The sequence below is a fragment of the Elephantulus edwardii genome, unplaced genomic scaffold, assembly GCF_000299155.1.
Source record: "Elephantulus edwardii isolate Elephantulus edwardi_28Jun2011 unplaced genomic scaffold, EleEdw1.0 scaffold00001, whole genome shotgun sequence".
Lineage (NCBI taxonomy): Eukaryota > Metazoa > Chordata > Mammalia > Macroscelidea > Macroscelididae > Elephantulus > Elephantulus edwardii.
The window spans coordinates 15,148,031-15,169,338 of record NW_006399751.1 but is presented as its reverse complement, the minus strand read 5'-3'; the positions used below and the strand labels follow the sequence as shown (position 1 = coordinate 15,169,338).

At 40.6% G+C, this 21,308-nt stretch overlaps 1 protein-coding gene across 1 annotated transcript in view; it reads right to left on the bottom strand.

Annotated features, from left to right (window-relative positions):
* The window catches only part of ANKRD44 (ankyrin repeat domain 44), a 209,025-nt gene that overhangs the window by 135,464 nt on the left and 52,253 nt on the right, over positions 1-21,308 (bottom strand). The window contains exon 3 of the mRNA XM_006878739.1: positions 17,323-17,393. Within this exon, the coding sequence (XP_006878801.1) occupies positions 17,323-17,393 (71 nt within the window). The remainder of the gene's footprint in view (positions 1-17,322; positions 17,394-21,308) is intronic.

The window sequence follows — 21,308 nt, the reverse complement described above, 5'->3', positions numbered from 1 at the left end:
GAATGAAAACCCAAAATCCCTGTAAATGTTCATTAAAACTAATAAAATTTAATAATAAAAAAAAAGAATAAGGTAGCCTAAAACCAAATGAGTGCACTTATTTACACATGTGCACAACACACACAGGACAAAAGGCCCATGAGTTAGTGGGTTTCCAACAGAACATTTAAGGACAGAGATTTCTCTCAGTGAGTTTCCAAAGTCAGAAGTACTCCAAGTTCTTCAGCCATTTTTTAGTTGATTTCTAAATCTTGGGTTCTTTTTTGCCAATGTCTTAACTCTTTGAGTGGTCTGTAAGGGGCCAAGGGAAAAGTATTCCCACATCTTGAAGTTATTATGACTTTGTCTCAGCTTGTCCCAGCCCTTTTCCAGGTTAAAATGAATACATTCTTCAACTACCATTAAGTTCCTTCACCCGGATTGAGCCTACTTTTTCTTTTCCTCCTACTGAGAGCCAATCAGCTCACTAGACTCCTGACCTATGACTCTTACCCCTAGCAACATAATGGGGTCAACTGAGGAGCTTTTGAAAATATGATGCCAGAGTCCCGTCCCCAGAGATTCTAGTTGGCATTGGCATTTCTGTTTAGCTTTTGGGGGACTCCAGTGTGCAGCCATGATTGAGGGTTACTCTTCTAGTCAGTCAAGTGTATGATTTAACTCCTCTCAAGAAGGGAACTGTGGTTTTCAGTTCTGCTATCTCTAATGATTTCCCTGGGGCCACCAGTGGGTCCTTTAAGGGTATCTGGTCAATAAGGAATCAAGAAGCCAATGAAAGGCATTAGTGCCACACTCCTCTCTTACTCATGAAATGAGAACTCGCCCTTTCCCACCTCAGTGATTATAAGGCTAGGAGTGTCTAATATACTTTGTCAGGCAGTTATGTAAATATTTGAGTTCAGAGAAATTCACACATTTATCAGAAACACAAATAATGAAAATGAGGATGTTTTCAAAATAAGCCTATAACAGCATATTGAGGTGAATGGTTAATGTGTGTGTGTGTGTGTGTGTGTGTGTGTGTGTGTGTGTGTGTGTGTAAGCTAAAGTTAATTTATTTTGCATGTTAGAGAATATAATTTTTTAAAAACCCAGTACAATATTTGTTTAAATGATCGAAATTGCAAAGCATCAAGTTGTGCTAAAATAAAATATTCCCATTGCTCATAGTAAAGTCACTATGAGTTGGAATCTACTTAATGACATAAAAAGACATCAGTGATAATCAGTATGAAGGAAAAATATTTTGCAAAAACCAAACATCTTTCAAAAGAAGGAAAAAAAATCCCATTAAAGAAGCTAAAAGCACCCTGCTTCAGTGAGGTCCTGGCTGTGCAGTGGTGGGTCTACAGTAAGTCTGGGAGGTGGCTGTGCAGAGCTTTACAGTTCAGAAGTACCGAGAGCTCCATGGAAAGGAAGTGATGAGGACAGAATGGAGCGAGAAAACAGGGGCCCTGTAGAGAGGTACATCTCGGCTTGAACAGGATCAGCAAGCCAGAGGGGGAAAGGGAAGGCTGAAGTGATAAATCAAAGGTAATTCACCAAAAGTAGGCTTGGGAAGCCAATTATCCAAAAATCTCCATCTCCAGGAATTCTTTGAACTAACTGGGAGAAAATAAACCTTTGCACAAGATGAGCAAACAGATTCTTTATGTGTAGAAGGCCTTATAAATACAAATATAAAGATTATATAAATTTATGAACTCTGACCAAGATCTGAAAATTAAGAGCTAAAAAGTCTCAAATTCATTGATCAGATGTGGAGGGGAGGAAGTGTTGAGGTCTCTAGTATATCTCTTTTTATGTGAATTTCAGGTTGTTTCCATATAAAAGCCAACTTCACCCATTTGCCTTTCAAACCAACACTCTTAAAGCTCTGAGTTACCTAGAATAGCCATTACTTTCGTTTCCCTATTTTTGCCATTTCTCCTTTAATTCTTTGTATACTTAGTGAGCTGCATGGGTTTCATTTTATTAACAACAAAGACTATCAAGAAATAGTTGGTATGCAAAAGAGAGGTTTTTATTTAATTTCCTAGTATTAACCTTTTGTAAAGAGTGAAAATACCTTAGTCAACAATGATTAGGATGGCCCGGGAGCTGACAACATGTTATGAGTATATCTAAAGTCGCCATGAGTCAGAGCTGATCTGACAGCAACTAACAAAAACAAAATGATGACGGAATTACACTCATAGATCTTTAGAATATTCGAAGTGGAGAAGGCCTTCGGGGTCATCTGGTCTCCAGCTTCACTTTACCGGCAAGATGACTGCAGTTCAGAGCGCTGACCCATCAGTCTAGTTGACTTACTAGCTCACATATACTTTCTACTCCACCAAAGATTGATTACTTGGTGGAAGTTCCTTGCCAAGCACACTGACACAAAGCCTTTCAAATGCTAATTCTCTTTAGTTGTATAAAATTTCAAGCTTTTGGGAGTTAAGATCTGACAAACTGGCTTAACACATTTAATAGGAATTTAATATTGTAGCAAAAAATAAAACTGCTTAAAAATCCCTTGTGATTCTTTTAAAAAAAATTTATACACATATATGTCATTGTTAGGCGTTGTTACATCAGCTCCAACTCAAGAGTGACCACGTGTACAACTGCATGAAACCCTATGTGATCCTGCAGTGGTCTCATAATCTCCTGCAGTAACACTGTGTCAATCCGTCCCATGGAGGGTTTTCCTCTTTTTCACCACTCTCTACTTTTCCAAGCATGATGTCTTTCTCCAGGGATTGGTTTCTCCTGATAATATGACGAAAGTATGTGAAACAAAGCTTCAACATGTTAGCCTTAAAGGAGCATCCTGTCTGCAGTTCTAAGTAAGACTGGTCTGTCTGTTCTCTTGGCAGTCCACGGTATACGCAACACGCTTCCTCATCACTACAATTCAAAGGCATCAATTCTCGTTCCTCCTTATTCACTGTCTAACTTTCACATATGTATAATATGGCTGCTTCATTTTACAGTCCCACAAGCACTGTGTGAGAGTTCCAGTTTCTCCATACCCTTGTCAACATGTTTTCTGATTTTTGAACTTTGCTATCGTTATATCTTAAAGCAATGTTTCTTAAACTCCCTAGTGAAGTATCAGGGGTTTTAAAAAATTTTATTCAAGATGCATCACAGATCAGTATCTTTCTAAAATTCAATAGAAAGTAATTACTGGAACAATAAAATCAAAATAAATACAAAGACATAAATTTGAAAGCATTTTCTTTGCTAAATTAGCAGACATGAAATTACCCTACCAAACTACTATAAAACTTCTTATCTACTCTTCACATCAGTACACACACCACTCTCTGAATAGCACTACTTCAGTGCATTTATTGCTTTTTAAATGAACAAACACAAGGGAAGGTCACAGCATTTTATCTGAATGGAGACATCAGTCCATCAACATTGTTTTAGGGCTACAGGCCTTGTTAGACTATACCTCACAGCAGGCTACTCTCCTATTTAAATGCAGAAATGACAGTGGGGAGAAGCTGTCATGAGGGGAGGCATCATACGGGGAGGGAACTGGAGATGCTATTTGCAGTCACTTTACTTCCACTTTACATGACATTTGGTTTTCATGGAAGATTATTCTTACCTTGTAATGAGAAGTGGAAACACACAATATAGTACAAGAAAAGATTGGGGGAAAACAGGAAGCATGTATCTTAAAAACGAATGCCCTTAATATTTGTTCACTTTACTCTCAAACATAAACAGAATTTTAGTGGTCATAAATTATGTATTGAAATATAGTTATTTGTGGATATACTAGTCCTTTCAGGCACTAACTACCTCAAATTTTATAAATGATAGATTCTGTGATACCAAGGTCTATATTTTTACAACTATGTCCTTTCCACAAAGCCTGGTAGGTAGGTGTCTTACACATAGAGCAGAGTCAATACATTTACACAGGATAAATATATTACACAATCAGCAGCACATTCTGGATGCAATAACCTGTATATATTAATAGAGCATTTATCACAGGTTGACATTTCTAAGGCTGGACTCAAATCCTGAAGCCATTTACTCCATTACTATAATCACCTGAGTGTTCAGCCCATATTAATGACAGCAATTTCACTTTCTGTAAGAATTTTTTGTAAATTGGTGTCCCACTAATTTGTTCAATTAATGGGCTGGTTCCTCTACAAGTGCCCATCATCAAACTAAACTCACCTTTTACTCTTAAGGTGCTTACAAAGAATACAAGTGTTCTAATAATTAGTAGTACAAAGGGAAGTCCATTTGAGACTTGAGAATGAAAGAATTCTAATGCAACTAATTAAGAAACACTGGCTTTAAGCATGCTGAAGGAAACTACTGAAGTACCCTCAATCTTCAATGTCAGCTCTCGAAGTGTGGTCTGTAGACCATATGTATCAGAAATTTTTTGTTAGAAGGCAGGTTAATAGGTTTCTAAAGAGCAAAAAATGGGGCATGAGAGCACAGAGTCATGAACGTCTCTCTGGAAGGGCCAAAGTGAGAAAAGTACCACCCCTCACCACCCTAGAGCAGAAAGCAAATAAAGACCCATATTCCGGACCCATGGTGTCTCTACAGCCACTGCAGCTGCAAGAGGTTCATTTATTCACTGACTCACAGACTAACAGTTGTGGTACCGAGAATGGGGTTTATTAGGGAAATAAGTTGGAGAATGGGGGAGGCAAAGAATATCACCCAACGCAAATCCAGGTTTTAGCCCAGCAATCACAAGGCACAATTCCTTAATTAGTCCATACTCTGGTTTCAGTGCAAGCAAAAACAAAAGCCTTTAGCTGTGGCCTTTATTGCATGGCTTCTCTGGTTAAACCTTGCCACAGTTTCTCCACTACCATCACCAGGGTGTCACCAACAGGATCTCTCCCTCAACAGTCTCTCATTCTTAACAGAGTCTCTCCTTCAACAGGGTCACACTCTCAACAGGGTCACACTCTCAACAGGGTCTCATTCTCAACAGGGTCTCACCCTCCACAGTGTCTCACCCTCAACAGAGTCTTGTTCCAGTCTCCCTTAAAGTTTTCCTCTCCTCGAGTCTTGCTGCTCAGTGTGGGGCTTTCTCTCTTATTCTAGTCCCACAGCTCTTGATAATTTGCAGTCTGCAGATAATATGTGTCTGCAGTTAAGGTAGCTGGAGACCAGAGGGGGCTAAACACAATGGCTTAAAAAAAAAGCTGTCTTTTAGGCTAACACTGCACTAGGCCAGACTATAAATTTCATCAGAGTTCAATACTGAGCAGAGGAGAACTTGAAGCATGGGTGGACCTGCAGCCATGTTTTAATTCATTTGGTGATGCTACCAAACCAAAGGTAGGTGACTAATCCATAGCCCTCAGGCCCATTTTTAATTGTTTTGGTCAAACATTCTTCTAGGTTGTTCAGCCCTGGTCTGTCCACTTGCTGTACAGAGATAACTCGTGGTTTCCGTGAAGCTGAACACTGTGACACTGATATGTCAAATGTGAGAATGGTCATCCATGGTAGACAGTGTTAAAACAAGCTTAGAAGCAGGAGTGGCATCTGCTTCCAAAATAGCTTGCCTCCAGAAACCCTTTGAACCTGAAAAAAGGATGAAAGTTATACAAGTGTCCAGGTCTTTCGTTCATAGGGTCGCTATAAGATACCTATGACTCAACGGCACTTAACAACAACATATGCCATCAAGTCAACTGACTCATAACTCACTCTCTACTGGATTTTCAGAGGCTATAAACTGCATGAGAGGAGACTGCCTGTCTTTCTCCTATGGAACAGCTAGTGCCTTCAAACAATCTGCCTTTGGATTGGTAGCTCAACTCTTTACCACTAGGCCACCAGGGCTCCTTAGATGATTTTCGTGTACGTTAAATCTAAAAACTACTCATTAACATGCTAATCTGTTAGAAAATTTTTCCCCTCCCAGTTCAGATATGATTCATGATTGCTATATAGTTTTTATAGGTATGAAAAGAATTCAAAGAAAGCACTAATAAATAGTCTACTTTCCATTTTTTACTATTCTCTTGCACTGGGGAAATCTGCTGTCCAGGACCTCTCCAGACTACAGAGTACTGAGAAGCAACAATGTCAGTCTGAAGACTAAGATGTGCCAGGCCATGGTTTCTGCAATTGCTTGCGATGCATCAGAGAGCTGGACAATGACTAAGGATGACATAAGAAGAACTGATGCCTTTGAGTTGATGTGCTGGATAAGAGTCTTGAACATACCATGGATCACCCAGAAAACAAACAGGTCTTTCTTGGAAAGGGTGAAATGAAGTTTATCCTTGGAGGCTAGGATTTTGAAGGTCTGTCTCACATTCTTTGAGTACATGGCCAGGAGGAACTGGTCCTTGGAGAAGGACATCATGCTCAGACGGGTGGAGGGACAGCATAGGAGAGGAAGATCGTGGATGAGATGGATTGACACAGTAACTGGGACAAAGGGGGTAGGTTTTCAGAGTCAGTGAGATTGGTTCAGGACAGAGCAGGCTTCAGACCTGTACATAGGGTCACTGTGAATTGCAGCTGACTTGATGGGACATAATTACAACAACCACAACTAGAATTTAGGCCAAAATAATAATTTTTTTGAGGAAAAGGAAAAATAGAAGTTTTCCATTTTAAGCAATAAAAGAAAATGTTCAGGAGGAGCACTGGTGGTATAGTGTGTACATGTTGCACTGCTAACCAAAAGGTCAGTGGTTCAAATCCTCTAACAGTTTTAGTCTCAGAAATCTGATCACTATGCATTAAGACAAACTCAATGACAGTCATTTTGTGTGTGTGTGTGTATCTCCATATCCTATTTAGACCTGAGGAAGCTCTGGTGACCTAGTGGGTAAAGAGTTGTATTGTCAAGTCAAAGGCCAAGTGGGCTCTCTAGCCATACTCCTCCACTTAGCACTAGCTATTTCCTCTTAGCACCATTACTAACTCCTCTGAGATTATGTTTCCTAAAATAATACCATTGCTGTTGAGTCAGTATGTCTTACAGTGACCCTATGAACAAGAGAGCTGAACTCTGTCCTATCCTGTGTCATCCTCATAATCTTTGACACACTTTAGTCCATTACTGTAGTCACCAGTCAACTGACGGTCTTCATCACTTTCACTGACCTTCCACCTTTCCTAGCATGAAGACCCCTTTCAAGGAAGACACCCTTCTAGCAACATGCCCTAAGCATGTAAGACAAAATTTCCTTATGCCTGCCTCTAAGGAGCATTACGGCTGCACCTTCTCCAAATCATATATTTTTATTCTTTTGGCAATACATGGGACATTCAGACATCTTCTCCAACACCACAACTCAAAGGCATTGATTCTTCTTCTATCATCCTTATTCATTGTCCAACTCTCAGATGCATAGCAAATGGCTGAAAAGACCATGGCGTGAATCAGATGTACCTTAGTCTTCAAACTGGTATCACTACTCCTCAGTACTTTGGAAAAGTCCATGGCAGCAAATTTTTCCACTGTAATGCCTCTTTTGATTTTTTTTTTGACTGCTGGTGCCAAGAGTGTTGATATTAGATCCAAGTAAGATAAAGTTCATGGAAAATTTCATTCTTTTCTCCAGTTATCATAAGGCTGCCCAGTGGTGAGGATTATTTTCTTCTTGATGGTGAGATGTAATCCATATTGAAGGCTGCAGTCTTTGATCTTCTGTGACAAGCACTGCAAGTCCTCTTCACTTTCAGTGAGGAAGGCTGTGTCATCTGCATAAAACAAGCTGTGATAAGTCTCCCTCCTACCCCGATGCCACATTTTTCTTCATAGGGTTCAGCTTCTCAAATTATTTGTTCAGCATATGGACTGAATAGGTATGGGATAAAGGATACAATCCTAGTACACATCTTTCTTGAATTTAAACAATGCAGTGTTCCTTGACAGCTTCTTGGTCTAGATATAGGTTTCATATGAGCATGATTAAATGTTCTGGGATTCTTATTCTTCTCAAGGTCAACTGACACATTTCAACTAACAGATGGAGACCTGAAAGCACTCAAATTCATAAGAGCGGTTATCTAAAAGAGAGGCTCAAAGGCTAAAGTGGGATAATGCAGAGAGTGTTTAGTGTTATATTCACTATACCCTAAGTGCTCAGTAAATGCTCAGAACGAAAACATGTACAGGTACAACATTCTCAATCCTAGCACCCAGAGTCAGGACACACCTGTTTTTAACCTTTCTAATGAATAAAGGTTGGAAACAGGAGTGACATCCACTTCCTAAACAACATGCATCGGAAACTCTATGTACTTTGATAAATGTCAATAGTTGTAGAGGGGCTTCAGACCTTTTGTTCATAGGGTCGCTATGAGTCATGCTTGATTCCAAGGCAATCAACAACAACAATGAATAAAGGGAATGATGCCTTCGAGATGTGGTATTGCAGAAGAGTATTGAATATATCATGGATGACTCTTAAGAGAACAAAAAAGTTCATCCTGTAGAAGGTAAAGCCAGGCTGCTCCTTGGAGGCAAGGATTTCTGAAGCTTCATTTGACATACTTTGACATGTTGCAAGGCAGGATAAGTCCTTGAATAGGGACATCATGCTTTGGAGGATGGAGGGACAGAGCAAGAGAGGAAGACCCTTGATGAGATGGATTGATTCCGTGACTGGGATAATGGGGGTAGGGGTATCAGAGGCAATAAGATGGCACAGGATAGAGCAAGGTTTAGGGCTGTTGTACATAGGGTCTCTATGAGTTGCAGGTGACTCAACAGCACATAACAATAACAACAATGAATAAAGGGGAGTTCTGGTGGTATCATCCACAGAGAACTGTGCCACTTACCCCAAGGCAGTGCTTCTCTAGGGGTTTCAAATCCATCAGCAACTCCACAAATGGACAATTTCTTCCTGTGAAATTTACAACCTCCAAAAACCCACTGGAAGATTGGCTAGTTGATTCTGACTAGACAGGAATGAGCTTTATGTTTGTTTGTTTTAAGGTTCTATTAGTATACTTACGAAGAGCAACGATGTCAGGCTGGAGACTAAGGTGAGCCTGATCCAAGCTATAGTCTTTGCAATTATGTGCTATGCATCAGAAAGTTGGACAGTGAATAGGGTTGATAGAAAGAGGATTGATGCCTTTGAGCTGTGGTGCTGGAGAAGAGTGTTGAATATACCATGGACTGCTAGGAGAACAAACAGGTTTGTCCTGGAGAGGGTGAAGCCAGAGTGTTCCCTGGAGTCAAGGATTCTGAAGCTTCGTCTGACATATTTTGGGCATGTTGCAAGGAGGGACTGGTCCTTGGAGAGGGACATCATGTTTGGCAGAGTGGAGGGGTGGCGAAGGAGAGGAAGACCTTTGATGAGATGGATCGATTCTGTGATTGGAGCGGTGGGAATAAGTGCATTTGAGATGGCTAGGATGGCACAGGATAGAACAGCACTTAGAGCTCATGTACATAGGGTCGCTATGAGTCGCAAGCGACTCAATGGCACATAACAACAACAACAACATTAGTTTACTTACAAAATTTGAATACATTGTTCTCAAGAATGTTTTTGTGAAAAAAGTAGTCTCTAGAAAAAGAGAGTTAATGGTTCAGAAACTCATTTAGTGATGGTTCCAGCACATTCTAGGTCAAGGTCTATGCAGGGACGACACCATTATGCAGATGGCAGTAAAATGCATGTCTCATTATCCACTCTAAGAGTCTTAAGCACTGTGTTCTCTGAGGCTATTCTTTGTAGACACGCAAGGCCTCCTCCCTCAATCCCTTTCATTTTTAACTGAGCTTTCCAACTGTCAAATGGGCTCAGTAAACACACTAAGTCTGAGGCTTGTACCTAGGATTGTTATGATTCAGAGCCAGGTCTACGGTGCCGAATAACAGCTAACACAACACGATATTCTTTTCTAAGAAAGAGAATGAGAGACAGACTCAAAGAGAGAGGTGGGAGGGGGACACAGAAGGAAACAAGAATACCTTAAACTGGGAAAACTATATGAACTATTTCATAACAACACTTCACAAATTCTCCCTGCAGCTCCAGATCTTGTTCATCTAGGTTATCTAATACTGCAAAATATGTTTGTTTCCCTAACATTTTTTCAAGGTCTTGGGAATAGCCCAAGAGGAGGGTAAGGCTGGTGAAGGCCTTGAGAGAGGGGATAACGAGTTGACTTTGAGTCGATTCTGCTTCATGGAAACATACGTGCATCAGAGTGGAACTATGGCCCACTGGATTTTCAACAGCCAATTTTTCTGAAGTAGATCAACCTTCTCCAGAGATGTCTCTGGGTGGACTTGAAGTTTTCACCTCTAAATTAAGTAGCTGAATGTTTTAGCCATTTGAATCATGTAGAGGCTCCTTGGACGCAATAGTGTTTTGACTCTAAGCTCCTTCTCCTGAAAATCTTAAGTGTGTCAGACCTGAGGAAAGTAAAACGTGGGAGGAAAATGTGAAACTATGCAGGGTTACACAATAAAAACTCATCAGCAACTAAATTAGTCTTTAAGATTTATCTCTAGAACATCAGCTGTATTTAGGACATTTTCAAGGGGTGTAACTATGCTTTGATTTACTTCCTTGTCTAGCAACCTTTTCTAATCCTGGTCGGGGACAGATGTTTAATCAATGCCATGATTCTAATACTCCCATAGTTGCAAGAGGTTCAGCAAATGAACTTTGGAATAAACATGATTTTCCCAGGTTTAAAAGTCTGATCATAAATTTTGGCTGATGGTGAAAGCCTCAGCAGTTTCAGCTTACACTGATAACTGTATTACATACAATTTGGAAATTGGCCCTGGTTTTGTAGGTTCTAGGCATCAGGACTGCTGAAAACTCATCAACAAATTGCATTATGCAGATGACACAACCTTGCTTGCAGAAAGCAAGGAGGACCTGAGGCACACACCCCAGAGAATCAAGACTACAGCCTTCAATATGGATTATATCTTATAAAAAACAAAACAAAACAAACAAAAATCCTCACCATCAGGCATGATAGAAGGAGAAAAAAATATTGTCAATAATTTCATCTTGCTTGGATACACAATCAACACCCTTAGTATCAGCAGTCAGGAGATCTGGAGATAGCACTGGGAAACACTGCTATCAGAGACCTCTCCAAAGTCCTGAAGAGCAATGATGTCAGTCTGAAGACTAAAGTGTGCCTCATTCAAGCCACTGTCTTTCCAATCACCTGCTATGCATCTGAGAGCTAAACAATGAATAAGGATGACAGGAGTTGAACTTTTGAATTGTAGTGTTGGGGATGAGTGCTGAATATCCTTATAGACTGCCAAAAGAACAAACAGGTGTCATTTCACATACTTAGGGCATATTGCTAGGAGACGTTACTCCTTGGAAAGGGACATCATACTTGGAAAGATGGTGGGTCAGTGAAAGAGAGGAAGACTCTCAATGAGATGGAATGACAAAGTGACTGCAGCAATGGCCTCAAGTATGTCAAAGATGATGAGAATGACACCGGATAGGACAAAGTTCAAATCTGTTGTTCATAGAGTCGCTATGAGTTGTATTTGACAGCACTTAACAACCACCACCACCACCACAATGGCTTAACTGATTTCCAGGGTAGAAAATATCAAGTTAGTCTACTTAACATGCATGGATGTCTAGCATTCCTTGTGTGGAACTATACTAGCATTCCATGTCATATTATAACAGCTTTAAGTTCAAAATTCAGTATTTAACTGAAAAACAAAAAAGAGCAAAGAATACTTTACTGAGAATATTCTAGGTACCAAGCACCAGGCTAGATTTCATAAATATAATGGGAACCTTACTTTAGAGACTAATGTGTGCCTGATCCAGGTCATGGTCTTTGCAATTACTTTCTATGCATCAAAGAGCTGGACACTAAGTAAGGATGTTAGAAGAAATATCAATGCCTCTGAGTTGTGGTTCTGGAGAAGAGTGTTAAATATACTGTGGACTATTACAAACAGTGGACAGAACAAACAGGTCTGTCCTGGAGAGGGTGAAATCATTTTGCTCCCTGGAGATAAGGATTTTGAGGCTCTGTCTCACATGCCTTGGGTATATGGCCAGGAGGAATCAATCCTTAGAGAGAGACATTACGGTTTGAATGGTGAAGGGACAGCACAGGAGAAGATGACCCAGGATGAGATGGATAGATTCAGTGATTGGAGCAACAGAATTGGGTCTGCTGGAGATGATGAGATTGGTGCAAGATAGGGCAGCTTTCAGAGCTAATGACCACAGTGTTGCTATGAGCTGCAGGTGACTCGATGGTACACAACAACAACAATGGTAAGCAATAAACATGGCACTCATTTCAAAGAGCTTACAGTCTAGATAATATTTTTATAGAAAAAAGTAAGAAAATAGCACTTTAAGTAGCAGGGTTCTCTGTATTGTGTCAACTTAGCCAAGCTGAAGCACACTTCCCAGCATTCCTTTTCTTACAGAGTTCTGTTTAGGGCTGATCTCAGAAACCTGCATGAGTTTTAGAAAGCATAGGTGACACCACAGGGGTGTAGGGTGCTGGGCGCTGTCCTAGCTTGTACATGATGTCATTGATCAGTTGGGCCAACTGTTGGCACAGGGTTGATGCTTCTTCAGATCCTGGAACGCCTCCTCCAATTTCTCCTGTTCTTGGAGCAGAGTTGTGTAAAGCTCCAGCACTCCAGCTCCTACTGAAAGCCACTCCTGTCCTCAATGTTGGAGGCACAAGGAAAGAGGACACAGACTGCAGCCTGAACTTACTCTTGCTGTTTCACATCTAGTTTTGCTTTTCAATTGCTGGGCCTGCCGACCTTCACTAGCATCAGGGTCCCCTAGAAACTGAGGGTACAGTCTTGTACAGACTTCGTTATCAGCTTGCACAATCGTGTGAGGTCTAATTTCCTACAGCAACTCACTCATTCCATATCTCTCATGGTTCTGCTTCCCTGATTGGACCTTGCATGGTTAATCATCTATTCTCCAGAAGCAAAGGATCTTTAAGGCAGTATAGTTTCTAATAAGCCTTTCAATGAAGAAATAATTTTCATAAACATTCATGTAAATAATATGGGTGCTTGCCAATCTAAGGAATAAACCAATGTGCTAACTCTCATTCTGAAGGCATGGAAGCTCTTGGGTAGTACAATAACCAAATCCCCAAATACCACCTCAAATATTCTCTGTTCTTTTCCTTCAAGACTACTTGTCTCCCCCCACCCCAATTATTGTTTATTCTTGTTGTTGTTAAGTACCGTCATAGGCGACTCATAGCGACCCTATGAACAAATGTCCTGGACACTTGTATAACTTTTGTTCTTTCTCCAGGTTCACAGGCTTTCCAGAGGCAAGCTATTATGGAAGTAGATGCCATTCCTGCTCCCAAGTTTGTTTTAATCGGGGAGCTCCACCAAACACTGTCCGCCATGGGTAGCCATTCTTGCATTTGACTCATCAGTGTCACAGTGTTCAGCTTCACAGCAACCACGAGTTACCTCTGTACAGCAAGTGGACATACCAGGGTTATATGACCTCGAAGAATGTTTCACCAAAAATAATTAAAGGCAGACCTGAGGGCCATGGAGTAGAGTCACCCACCTTTTGCTTGGAAGCATGACTTTCTGTCCGCTAGGCCAACTGCTCTCTTTCTATGCTGGGGCTATTGTTGTATTATTGTTTATAGGAACCCAAAAGTAAAGCTAATAGGACTGAGATCAAAAGAAGGAAGTATGCTGTACATATATGGAGTTAGGTGACAATGTGCAAAGTACAGACAGTGCTGACAGTGGTAAGAAAGACATCAACTTGCTTAGGAAATTTTTCAATTTCTGTGACAGATACTAGTATAAAGGCAAGCTCTCATCTCTACCAATTCCTTCCAGACATGCGACTCCTGAAAGGGATTATTTTCTTATTCCCTAGGAAAACTGCAGAGGGAGCTGGTTACTTGAAGAAGGAATCAACGCCTTCCTCAGATTTGAAAGCTGATTCATCACTGAGTTGACTTATTTTGAATTACGGTGTTGGTAACAGTATTGAACATATCAGTGACTGCCAAAGGAGCAAACAGGTCAATCTTGAACGAAGTGTAAGTGAGAATGCCATGAGAAGGGAAGGGAGTGAACGACCTATTTTCATAATAACATAAAATGAGCATGTTATTATGAAAAGCAAGTTCCTGAAGAATAATACCATTTTTTGGCAAAGTAGAAGGTCAGTAAAAAAGAGGATCCTCAACAAGAGGGTCTAACACAGTGGCTGTAACAGTGGTTCAAGCACAGAATGGAATAGGGTCTACCAAAACTCTGTTCTGTTGAATTATTAGTGACTTGATGGCACCTAACAACAATAAAAACGAAAAAAACTCTTTCAAGTCAAGCTGAATCTGACTCATAGCTGATCTCTCAGTGGGTTTTCAGAGGTTGTAAATCACACAAAAGGAAAATACTCATCTTATTCCGCAGACCAGCTGATGGATTCGAACCTCCTGCCTTTGTGTTGGCAGCACAGTTCCCAGCTGACTAGGCTGCCAGAACTATCTAACAACAATAAAGTTATGTAAAGAAAGTCGGCTGATGATTAATGCAAAATGGATGGTTTGAGGATGTGTGCCTTTGCCACTGCTGTTGTTAAATGCCGTAGAGTCGTAGATGATACATAGTGACCCTATGAATGAAATTCTTGAATATAAAACGTCCATCTTTTCTCTAAGTTCATAGAGTTTCCAGAGGCAAGCTTTTTTGGAAGTGGATGCCACTCCTAGTTCCAAGTCATTTTTATTCAGGAGATCCACAAAAACCAGGCCCAAGAGCCTTAGACCCAAGGGCCCAAAAGCCTTTCTAAAGGGCTGGCCGAATCTGATCATCTCACACCCTACTGTGAGCAAGAGCCACACCCTAGTCTCAACCCCAAACCAGAAAACACACCTTTGCAGCATCCAGCCATTCAGCTCATCTTTCCAGCCTGGAAATAACCACTAGTTAATCTTAAAAGGGTAAAAAGCACTTGGGAAAAGTCATATAATAATGGAGAGAGAGAGAGACAGAGAGAGAGAGAGAGAGAAAGAAAGACACCCCTCCTAAAATTTCACGTTCCCTAAGGGCAGGAACCATGTGTCTTATTTTTCTTTGCACCTCCATCACCAAGCACATTGGTTCGCATAAAGAGATTTTGTAGTAATTAAAAACAAAACAAAACCACAACACTAAGATGGCTTGTTGTTGTTTCTGTTATGTGCCATCGAGTCTCCTGCGACTCATAGTGACCCTCTGTACAAAAGCCCTAAACCCTGCTCCGTCCTGTGCCAATCTTATTGTCTCTGACACACCTACCACCATTACTCTAGTCACTAAATCAATCCATCATATCAAGGGTCTTCCTTTCGTGCGCTGTCCCTCCACCTGCCCAAGCACAACATGCCTCTCCAAGGTCCTGTCTTGTAACATGTCCAAAGTATGTCAGAAGAAGCTTCACCTAGATCTTGTTAAAAGAAGAAACAAAGCCTATATTGCCAAAGGAAAACTTCAAAAGAAATTTCCCAAAGCTCAAACATTCTTAAAAGACTAAGAAGTACTTCTCCATGTTGAGACAGAAAACTGGTCATACTAATGCAAACAGCCCACTGCTCTTGTTATTCCAGATAAGAACATAAGAAGCTTCTGAATTCTCCAGAGTCTAAGTCAGGCAGTTTAGGATCCTTTACCCCCTTCATTCCTGTGAGTTACTTTGAAAGATACAAGCTGCCTCTTAGAACAAAATAAAACGGAGCCTATTTCCAATCACACAGCACTGCAAGGAGGATGATGGGCACCAAAACAGCAGCGACCTGAGAAGTGTATTTTGAAATTTCTGGTTAGTTGCCCAACAGGAAACCCTAACATTGGCAAAGCTGTGGGCACCTACAACTTCCACGTACATCTTCTCAGTAACACCCCTTCCTTAGGAACACTTCTTACTTGCAGAAGGACCTGGAGAACACCACCTTCTCCAGGAGTAGAGCAGACGCGTCACTTGGCTAATGGTCACACACTGAATTCCAGGTAGATACAAAGTTAGAACCCCTTATATCCCTGGATGGTGAGCCTCTCTTCTGGCCAAGTGCAGGACTGATATCCTCTAGGATTTCCTGTCACCTTCCTCTCACTTTCTCATCCTTTCTATTCCCCTGAAACTAGCAGATCCCCTTAGCACAGTTTCACCATTCATTTGCTCTGTTCCCTGAGTTCTTAACTATATGACAGCTGTCTATTACCCATCTTCACCTGAATTTTCATCATTCAATGATGACTTACTGAACACTCTCAATGTAGGAAGCTTAGGACACATCAGAGAACAAAACACGAATCCCTGTCTTTGTTGAGCTTCCATTAAAGTGTAACGTTTGCTAAATTCAGCATGCCCAAACAGAACTGAATAGCTTTCTGCCTCCCCTTCTCCCCTCTGCGCCTTCTGAGCTCATAAGGTCACCGATCACTTGGATCGCTCAGCTTCTTTTCCACCTCACCTTTTCTCTCCATACCTTCCTCTCTACCTACTCAGATCTCCTTGGCTTTACAGTGGTGTTCCAGCCTAGAATTTGTTCCCTCCAGGCTATTTCCATGCTGCCAACACAGTCATTTCCAAAACTCCTGATTAGAAACTCCCCACAGCTCAGAGGACACTCAGAATTCTGTGGGCTGGTCTAGCCTCTACCCTCATACCTTTCTGCTATTACATGCTCAAGAGTCACGTCAAACCAAGCCTTATTTGTTCTCTGATGCTCTAGTCTCTTACACATTTACTGCTTTGCCTCAGTTACCATTCTTTCTCCTTACCTGGGAGTCCCTATCATCCTTCAAACTTCATCAGCTGATATCTCTTCTTGAGAGACTTCCTCTATTGAGGTAGGCAATTAATGGCTTCCTCTTCCAATTTAATTATAATAGTCTAATGATGTACTTATCCATTTACAACTGCAACCAGAGTGAGAACTCATGAAGTCAAGGATAATGTGGTGTACTTGGTCTATCTCAGCCACCTCTAGCACTATGTCTGGCTTGTAGAAAGTATACAAATCAATAGCTACCCATTTTTTTGCCCTAGTGGTAAGGAGCTGCACTACCATACCAAAGGTGCATGGTTCAAATTCAAACAGACAACTGTTTTATGGGAGAAAAATAGACAATCTCCTCCGTGTAATTTACTGCCCCTGAAAGCCTGCTGGAGGGTTCTAACAGTAGACAACAATAGTTTTTATCACATTTTTTTATAACTTTCGTGCAATAAAGAGAAAGGCCTCTTGTTCATTGATGAGAGTCCTGAATTCTACAGAAATAATTCTTCTCTTTCTAAGAATAAGAAGCACTAGGTTAAATAAGATACTACTTACTTCGCTTCTGGAGGCAACAGCCCGGTGCAGTGGGGTCAGCCACATATTGTCCTTGGCATTCACACGAGCTCCTGGAACCAAACAGCAGAGATTAGAGGCATATCAGAGTCTAGGGAAGTCATGCTGATGCCAAATCAGATGCTCTGCACTTTCTCCCTTTCACCTGGTATCTCACCAGCTTGGAATTTTCTCTGCTTTTCCTGTGTGTTTTCTACACATCCAGCACAGTAGAGGGAACAAGGCCAAGAGCAGAAAATGCTACAGATGCAGTTCCCTTTTGTGCAAGAGACACAGACGAATAACCCACAAGTACTGTGCCACACGGCCACTGAGTCGATTGTGACTCACAGCAATCTTCTATTAGGTTTCTGAAGCTGAAAATCTTAACAGGAATAGATTGCTCATTGTTGTCCTGTAGACCCACTGTTGGACTGAACTGATGGAGATGCAAGGCCTTTTGACTGGAAGTACAACATAATATGAAAGCATCACTAGAGCTAAAAAAAAAAAATAGGCTTATGGAAATAAGAGTTCTGAGAAATAAAGAATTCTTCAGAAATATACATATATGTCCCTGAACGTAAGGAATCTTGGTGGCGAAGTACATAAAATACAAGTGATAACATCCTTGAAAAAAGTACTAGTTAAACAACCTTTCAAAGAATGCACACTGGTTGAGAGTTTGATTTCCAACAAATCTATTGAAGTTGAGTTCTGATGAGATCTTGTTCTGGGCTGAGGGGATCAGCAGAAATTTCCTTTATCCATGAACCCCAAATATTTCTGTGGTACTAGTCTGATATTTCAGCAGGAAGAAACCAGTTTCTACAGAGCTTTTGAAAGGCATCTTTAAGTGCATGAGGATTTCTTACACTACAAGGTGAGCACATAGACTCAAGTACCTGTCCCGAGTCAGCAGCTCCCCCTCAGAGATGTGCCTCACGCTCAGCACCCCGTGAGCCACGTCACCACCATGGCACAGATGTACCGCAGCTGAACTAATCCACAGGAAAGCAGAGATACGCTCCTTCAATGGCACCTCACAATTCCCCACAATTCCAAGTTTACTCCCCTCCTCCTTCTCTTACTCCATCCTTATTTTTTTCCTGGAACCAGAGTTTAGGATTCTTTAATTTATCCCAGTGTTGGTGAAAAACATGACTGATAGAAAAACATTCTACTCTCCTTTACATCCTCAATGCAAAAATTTTGTGGTAGCTAGGAACAAACCCCATTTTGTAAATGGGATGAAATGTACCATAAATTTAAAACGTACATTTAAAGGTTAGCTCTACCACTCAATGACACCTAACAACAACAACTATTATTACTACCAGTTATCTCTTTAAAAACTTTATACAAATATACAGTCATAGATAACAGGGCATTTCTCTTTAAATATAATCTGTAGGAATTTCCATCTCATCTACTTCAACATGAGCTTCCTTTTTGGAGGGTCAGTGCTTTGCTCACTCAATAGATTTTTATATCTATGTATGCAGATGTGCGGCTTGGCAATATAGTGTATAAGGTATTGGGCTGAGAGCCAGATGGTCAGCAGTTCCAGCCACTTTGAGGGAGAAGGATAGATAGCCTCCTTCCATAAGATTTATAGACTTGGGAACCCAATGCTGGGTCACTGTGAGGCAGAATCAATTCGGGGCAGTAGCTCTCCACACTGACAGTTACAGAACAAGTCCACTCATTTTAATTGTATTCTCCCATATACACATAGCATATTATTTTCAGATATTCCCTATCTTGAGAAATATTTTAAATATTTCTAACAGTTCCTTGATTAAACAACACTGCTATAAACATACATAAAAGAGCAAAATGAAAATTCTATACCATCAAGTCAGTTCTTATACATATCAGATGTCTGATACATACATACATGTCTGATACATATTGGTCCTCCACCAGGTTTCCAAGACTGTAAATCTTACTGGGAAGAGACTATCCATCTTTCTCCTGTGGAGCCACTGGTAGACTCTAACCATCTAAATCACACAGCCTTTCAGAAACAGTCTGACTTGCTATGTACTACACCACCAGAGTTTCCATTTAATAGAATTAGTCATTTTAAATTTTGCAAATCCTATTGGAAGAATATGAGATTTTTTAAAAAAATTTCCTAATTAATATGATTGAGCATCGTCTAATACGTTTGTCATTCATTTGTAATTAATTTTCAGAGAATAACTTGTTCATATTCTTCGCATATTTTCCCCATTTCTACTATTACTTTTAAATTTTAATATATTGCATTATTACTATACTATTGTTATGGCTAACATGTACTATTTATTTTATTTTTATTTCATATAGATCCAAATGTGGCTTGTAGCATTAAGAGTCCTCCAAGAAAGCAGAGTACTGAGCTCCCAGCCTGTAGCAGCGCTGCTGTGAGCTGCTTGGAAATCACTTGAGGAATGGAAAGGCAATTAGAAACCTATGAGATTGTTTCTTTCAGCCACTGTTTAAAGGCCTCCATTCCCGCACTCATCCTCTTCAAAGAGGTCTCACAGACATCAGTCAGGAAAATAGTCTCTTTCACCCACAAGTGAAAATATTACAACAAAATCTGAATTATCTGCAAGGAGGACGATCGTGCAGCAGTTTATCAGTGCCCTCCCCACTTCCTTATCCTCCTCCTCTGAGCACAGCCAGCCTCTGGTTTACGTGTCAGAGGGTGCCTCTGTCATGGCTCGGGATTGAATATTTATGATGGATTTTTCTAAAGGAAGCTGCATGTTATTTACCTGCCTGTCGCCTCCATTGTGTGCTGAAGGACACGGTCTGCATATGTAATGATTTAAAGGCAAATGCTTTTTACTCAGGAAAATTTTATTAAAGCTTCATTCAGCATGAAAGCAAGGGTTCGCTTGTCCCAGTGCTTCAGAAACAAAGGCCCAACTAAAAACTATCAACCTTAAATTTTAATTACAAGTTAAGCATGCTCTTTTTCTCCTCCCCAGTAACTCTTCATGATCTTTCCATAGAGTCAGAACCAAAGAAATTCTGAGCATGGTGTCCTGAGGCAAAATTTCTGTTTTCTCAGCCTCATCTAGGAAGAAGTTTAACGAAAAGAAGAAGACAGCGGACACAGATGAGCTACCTCCCCCCTATCCCCAGTCCACTCCACTGTGCAGCCTTCATTCTGGACTTCTGTCATGACAATAACACTCAATCATATATCCCAACTGTATAACAATGAAAGAATTTTCCTTTTACTTTCCAAAGAGAAGAGCAAATTGGAGGTGAGGGGGTAGGCAGGGAGAGAAGTGCAACAATGAATATGAATATAAACCCTAAGTCTCTGTAAACTTTGATTATAATTAATAAAAAAAATTTAAAAAAATGGACTTGCTTGTAAGAATTAAAAAATCTGAAACTCTCAAAAAAAGAAAAAGTAAAGAAAAAGATGAGCTACCCAAAACGCAAATTCACTGCTTAGTTGGTTCCGATTCATAGGGACCTCAAAAGAATGTTTAAGTTTATAAATCTTTATGGGACTGGCCATTTCTTGCCAAAGGGATATCAAGTGGATCCCAAATGGCAAATTTTGGTTGTTGTTAGGTGCCATCAGGTCAACTTATAAGGACCCAATGAACAACAGATCTATGCCCTGTGCCATCCTCACAATCTCTGCCACACTCAAACCCATTGCTGCAATCACTGTGTCTATCCACCTGGGTAAGGTTCTTTCTCTCCTTCACGGCCCACCACCTTGTTATTGTGTGGGGAATGCCCTAGTTTGCCCCTCTCACAAAGGCCAAAGAACTTACCCGATGGAAGAGACAGAGGTAAGAGGAGTATTCAAGTACCAAGGTGGTACAGAGTACAGCAATTTTAGTGTTCCTTGGGAGAGCAGACTTTGGTGTCTACAGAATTAAAGTACAGGTGGAAGTCTTTCATTAACATGGAGGGAGGAGAAGAAAGAGGCCAGGAGGCAGAAATGAGGGTAAATACTAATGACAGCT